General features: G+C 40.0%; 1 protein-coding gene across 1 annotated transcript in view; it reads right to left on the bottom strand.

The window, feature by feature from the left end:
- The window catches only part of LOC108792064 (collagen alpha-6(VI) chain-like), a 92362-nt gene that overhangs the window by 66169 nt on the left and 19507 nt on the right, over positions 1-6686 (bottom strand). Inside the window, exons 6-8 of the mRNA XM_018562746.1 lie at positions 5372-5932; positions 3533-4090; positions 1461-2036 (exon numbers count right to left, since the gene is read on the bottom strand). Of these exons, the coding sequence (XP_018418248.1) occupies positions 1461-2036; positions 3533-4090; positions 5372-5932 (1695 nt within the window). The remainder of the gene's footprint in view (positions 1-1460; positions 2037-3532; positions 4091-5371; positions 5933-6686) is intronic.

The raw sequence follows: 6686 nt of genomic DNA, 5'->3' as shown, positions 1-6686 counted from the left end.
GAGGAAAAAGAACTACAAAATTAAGTAGTGGTGGGATGGCTAAAATTTGCCAACATAAGGGACCACAACTCCCTGCATGCTTGGGGGACTGAGAGACCACAAACCGCAGCATGCTCGGATAGCTGTAAAAACCACAACCCCCAGCACCCTTGAGCAGCTGAGAGACCATTACTCCCAGCATGCACTGACAGCCAAAGGACCATAGCTTCAATATGAAATCACAGTTCCAGAGACAACTGTGTAAGAGGGGATTCCCTCTCACTTTGAAGAGATTTCCTTTCAATTTCTGTTGTGTCTCTAGGACACGAAGTGAAGGTACATTTTCCTAAGCAAACAAACCCTCCAAGTTGTATTACTCTCTGTGTTCCTGCCAGGGATATTGTGTGCACCCTCTTGTGAGGAAAATTGATGGGAAAAAACAAAATGTCACATTTGTCATGGTAACAGGAATAAAGGATACATTTATCAATGTGGATATCTGTTGTGTCTATCTAAGGGATTGTCTCTCCTGTTTTTTTTTTTTTTTTACTCCAGTCACTGGCACATAGTTACATAGGGGTCTATTCACTAAGCTGCCGAAGGATTTAGCCATAGCTTCGGCTGATCCTTCAGCTGATCCTTCGGCTAGCTTCGGGCCCCAGGACCCCTTCAGTTCAGTAGAACCGAAGGGCTGCTGTACGGGCTATTCACTATAGCCCTTACAGCTCCCGAAGTCGGCCGAGTGGCTCAGTCGAGCCGAGGTGAAAGGCGAAGCTGGCCGAAAGGCCGGCCATTGGCCGGCCGACAGCCTGCTACAGACTGCTGGGCGGAGCAAGCCGTCATTAAGCATAGGAATGCATAGCTACATTCCTATTGGCTATTTCAATTTGCAATAGCCAATAGCAAACTAGCTATTGCACCCGCCCACTGCTGCTGTCAATCAGCAGAGGGGACCTGCAGTTCTCCATCAGGTCCCCTATAGTGATTGACAGAAGCAGAGGGCGGGAGCTGACCCGAAGCCGCACAAAGCAAGCCGATGTACGGCTGATTTGAGCCGATATACGGCTGAAATCAGCCGTAGAAGCCTGAAGTGAATAGCCGAACAGTGTTCGGCTCACTTCACTTGAAGTCGGTTGTTCACTCGGCTTCCCTCGGCAGCTTAGTGAATAGACCCTATAGTTACATAGTTAAATATTTATTTTGCTGACTGAAAGTAGACATTTTGTTTGATATATTTGGCACTCTTAATTTCTCACATTTTTGGAACGCTAGCTTTAAAAGATTGCTTACCTGTTTCATACAAACTGAAGATAATATAAGATTTAAATTAAAAAATCTAAATTAAAAAATAACTTTAAATCAGTGACTGGCAACATTTTGTGCTGCAACCATCAACCAAGGTTTTTAACAGAAAAATAAATATAGCTAAGAGAAAAGAATTTAAATCGCATAATTTTTTGTAGTTTATAAGATTTACTTACCTGGTTTAGATTGATCACAAACAATGTGTGTTATATTCTCATGCAAACCTTCTAGGCTGTTGTAATTATCTACTAAGAACCATCTATTTGGCTGTCCAGCAATTTTCTCAAGCTCTTCCCGTTTGGCTCCACCAACTCCAACAGCAAAGATTATAGTGCCATTGTCTCTCAAAGATTGAGGTACTGTATCTAATTTGGGTCTGTCTTCAGCAGTTGTTGCCCCATCCGTGATGAGAATTATAATCCGTGTGACTCCAAGACGACCACCATAAATTGTATTAAACCTTTGTTGGGTGTACTCTAAAGCTGTTGCAGTATAGGTAAGTCCTTTTAGTCGTTTTAAATCATGTATAGCCTTTCGGACTTCAGGTTTGGTAGAATAGGCATTCAAAGAGAATTTTTCTGCAGGTGTTGTGGCATAGGTCACGACACCAAACTGCACATTTTCCTTTCCAACCACGGAGTCATTTACTACAGCTTCCATAAATCTTTGCATAATTTTAAACTGGGAAACAGTGATGCTTGCAGAGGCATCCACTAAAAATATGATGTCTGCAACCTCTGTCCTTTTGCATGCTGCAAAACACAACATAATATATTAATTATTATTATTATAAATAAGATTTACATTTTATAGACAGATAGTAGTAGTTTTTAGAGTCTATAGTTAGTTTTAAGAAAGGGACAAAAAAGCAAATATCCTATGTGCTCCAGGAAAGAAGGGCCACTATGTAGTAATGAAGCTTGAGAGATAATATTCTAAAGTAACCATTAACCAAGCAACAGAGTTTTCTCAAAAGACGATGGAATCTTACTTAGCAGATAGCAGAACCCTCTTTCCTGCTGTTATTCAATTTACAGTGACAATTCAATCACATTATCTGCTAACAAATACCAGTCCTAATGGGCAGTAAATGCTTTAGAATTTAGCAGTGGAATGGAATGTGGCAGGGCCCAGTGCTAGAAGTGGTTGGGTTTAACGTCAATTTGGGCAGAAGTTAAGACAGCACAGCATGGTCCTATGGCCCAAAGGGCTTTTGCAGGTCACATAAGCTACTTGCATTTCACTGCTGTTGTTACTTTATTATTGCCATATGCCATGTTCACTTTAAAGTGATAGTAAAGCCAAAATGATTTTAAGCAATTCCAAATGCTGATTTAATCGCTTTGAATGAATGATGTTCCTTGTTTTTTAAAAGTTGTAGTTTTCTGCAGAATCAGCTGGTCCCCTGAGTACTGGTTCTGACTTCCTGTTTTAGAGTGACTCCTTTCTCAAGCAGAGTGCTATGCAGTCACCATTGTGTGTGCTAGTAAGCTGTGTGTGTCTCCACAAACACACAGACACAGCAAATCAAGCTTCTCCCTTCCTGCCTGGCCTCCTCTCCTCCCTTCTCCAAGCTAGTAGACAAACAGTTGCTGGAGTCTGCACTGTCCCTTTTGATCATGTACTGGACAGGAAGTTCAGAGAAGCTGAGTTTAGAGCTTTGAAAGCAGCTGTTCAACATCATGATGATTGTAAGTATCTGGGCACAAAAGTAAAGCAATTCTTTGTTGGGCAATTTATTTGTTTGATCTGGATTCATTATTGAAAATTTTCACTCAGCCTCATAATTTGAGCCAACCTGTGACAATGAAACTTTCACAGGTCGGCTCAGTAGATCGGGAAGTGAGCGAACACATACCGGCGCTCGCTCACTTCTCAATCTATCCGTGCAGAGAGCCGTGATTGTCACTCACGCCTCCCTGCAGGGATTCCCCCCCTAACCCTGTCCTGAACCTCCAGCACTGACTGGCGGAACGGACGGGGAGGGGCAGGTACAGCTGGCTCTGCCTCTAGATAGTCAGAGCCAGCTGTCACTGGGTGGATCCAGACAAAATTGTCGGGATCCGTTCCGGCTGCAGCGTCTCAGTATAACGCGAGCTGTAGCTCGCTGTATACTGAGCTTTGGATGTGTCCTCCCGTTACCCTTAGGAGAACTATGGGGAAAAGCCCTAACCCCATAGTTCTCCTTTAATACTACTTTAAGGGCTAAGGTTAAAAAAAGGGCTGAGAGCTATCTAATAAAACTTACAATCTTCAGGACTGCAAATCTCAAACATGATCTGCTTATTCAGAAAGGCCAGGGCATCAAAACTCTCCTCAAGGAATACACGATCTTGCTTTCCTGCAATCTCCAACAGCTGTGTGTTGTTTGCATCCAGTACACCAATGGCATAAATGTCAACACCTTTGCTCCTAATAGCAGCAGCTGGTTTTGCTACTGGATCTGAGGACTCTCCATCTGTGATTATAATAAGATATTGTTTTGTTTTTGATCTTCCTCCCCTGGCAGAGCTGAAATATGGCAATGCATTTTGTAAAGCGGCTCCAGTCAAGGTTCCTTGGTCCAATTTCTGCATGCTCGAAATGGCATCTTGAATTTCATGTTTCTTTGTGTACTTGTTTAGTGGAAACTCTTCTCTGGTTTCAGAACTAAACTGGATTAAGCCAATTTGAACTTTATCTGGACCGATGTCAGACTGCTTAACTAGGGAGTTCATGAATTCTTTCATCCTCTCATAATCATTGTTATTGATACTGCCAGAACTGTCAGTCAGAAACAGGATATCCGCTCTCATGTTCTTGCAGGCTGAAGGCAAGAAAAAGACAGACATAAATATATATGGAAAATCTTGTTTTTATTCTGGCAAGCAATGAAGGCAGCAACAAAACCATATTAAAGGACAATATGTTATTACATTGATATTCTAAGTGTAATGCTTTTACAGAGTTTGTTTACAAAGAGACTTCTTTCATACTTCATATTTACTGTTAACGTTCATACTAATAATATAATTTGTCTAATTTGAAGGTTAATGCAACCCAAAACTGATATGATTGAATTATGTCTTGGCTTCTTTAATTGCTTAGAGATTGCAATGATAACATTTTCCCTAAGTAGCTGAACTCTCCACCCTGTCTCATACTACCATAACAAATATAGCACATACATACAGATGGATTTCTCCATTATTTGTTCATTTTTTATTGTGGAAATCAAATAAGGAAAGGATGACGCTATCACTTGGCTTCATAATTGCCATGTCAATGTATCATTGTGATGAGGGTATCTGGCCACTGGATGCTCTGACAAGCAAGATGTCAGCTCAATCTTTGCTTTCCCTTGCATTAGTAGGAAGAAAACCTTATGGCATGATCTTTTTGATATTATTCTCTGATTTAATTAAAAGCTAAATGTTTACAATGTAAAAGGGGAATTACATGCCCCTTATATTAGGGTGTTATGTTTGCCAGTTCAATGTAGCTTTCATCAAATTCTTGGTGAAAGGATAACTTTTTATTTCTCACGCCAAAGATGCTGTTATTTGAAGTGGTGACATTTCGCTTCATACATACCTATACAGTATATTTTATTTATATGACTATCCTGGGATTCTATAACTCTTCCAGGTAGCTATACTCAGAGTCTCATTTTTGCAACATAAAAGCTCATAATGTGTGGAAGAAAGTCTGTTATGCTGCTATTCAACCAATCTACTTATCAGCCAGCACAAAGGAAACTCTGGCACCCAAAAAGAGAGACAATATGGAGACCTGTGTTCCCTGAATCCTTCACCCATATATGATAGAAGAGGGTGTCATATATCATTTGGTGGTATATCGTCTATGTTAGAAGACTGAAAACATTCCCTTTATGGAGTAAACATAAGTATAACAGAAAGCATACTACAATAACTATGTGTTCAAATGAAATAGATTTTTTTGTTGTTTACCCCTTGTTCTAACTATTATGTGAAAGATAAAAGTCATTGTAGATAAAAACCTGTAAAATTCTAGATTACTTTTCGGTCATCATGTCTTTTATGATTATTATTTACTATGCTTTATTGTAAAACTTAATTCTGCTTACCTTCTGGTGTACACAAATCTCGAGTCAGTTCATGTTTGATCACATCCAGAGAATCAAAATTATCAACAAAAAACATTTTGTCTTTGCTCCCAGCTATGTCTTCCAGCTGTTGTTGTATGGCATTTTTGACACCTATGGCATATACAGTGATGCCTTCTCCTCTAATTTCTGCTGCAGCTTCAGTCACCTGGTCTTGAGACTCTCCATCTGTAATGACGATCAAGGACTGGGGAACTTTATTGGGCCGTTCACTTTCAGCTGTAGCAAAGAGACTTTTCATTGATTGCAGAGCCTTCCCTGTTTGGGTCCCCCCTCCAAGCTGGTAGATTTGTTTTATTGCTTCTTTTAGAGTCTTCTGTGCAGTGAACATATTGATAGTGAATTCCACTCTTGGGTTGTCAGAGTATTGCACTACTCCAAAGCGCACTCTGTTTGGTCCGATTTGAAACATACCCACTACTTCAGTCATGAAATTCTTCATATCTTCAAAGTCTTCTGGGTAAATGCTACCCGAACCATCAATCAAAAAGTAAATATCAGCTTCTTCTGTATCCACGCAACCTAAAAGAAACACTTGGCAGTTCATATGCTCAAGAAATATAGGGTCACATGTCTACTGTTAAACTAGACATATTGTTAAATTGTACAACAACTGCAAGGAGTTTTTACAACTGTAATGCAAATAAGAAAAATAGTTCTGGTACTAATTCTCCAATTAATGGTGCTAAAATATAAATATTGTATAATAATATGTTCAAACACAATGGGGTTGATTCACAAAAACTTAACATGAGAAAGTGTCAATAAGCTATGTTATATACCAACATTTTCAGGGGTGTCCCTACACTTTTCACTGCATGAGGCGGGGGAGATGGGGTGTTGCTAAAGGTGATGGCCGGTGGACCTGGGGAGGTCTCTCAACCAGTGACATCATTAAGCTGGGCAGTGATAGCTCCTAGCAACCTCTGACACTCTAGCCGCACAAGCAACCTGTGCCCCCCAATGAGATGCCGTCTGAGGAAGCTGCCTCAGGCTGCCTAATCATAGGGATGGCCCTAAACATTTTTGAATAAAGTCTGTATCTGGCCAAACACAAATTGTATTTTTATGTGGTAGCAGTCATATAATTCAGAAACTTATTGTTGCCTATAGTGACTGATTAGAATCCTAGTTAAAAGAGTCACGTTTTTTCAATGTTATGTAGTTTTTCATTTTAAATATACATATTTTAAATGTTTGTATTGAAAAGTAAGAAAACAGAAATGATGCAGTATCCAAGTATATAGCACTACTAATTACTTTCTGTATAGCTTTG

This window comes from Nanorana parkeri, unplaced genomic scaffold (assembly GCF_000935625.1).
Source record: "Nanorana parkeri isolate BGI_ZX_2015 unplaced genomic scaffold, ASM93562v1 scaffold597, whole genome shotgun sequence".
NCBI classification, from domain to species: domain Eukaryota; kingdom Metazoa; phylum Chordata; class Amphibia; order Anura; family Dicroglossidae; genus Nanorana; species Nanorana parkeri.
This window is presented reverse-complemented; position numbering and strand designations above follow the sequence as displayed.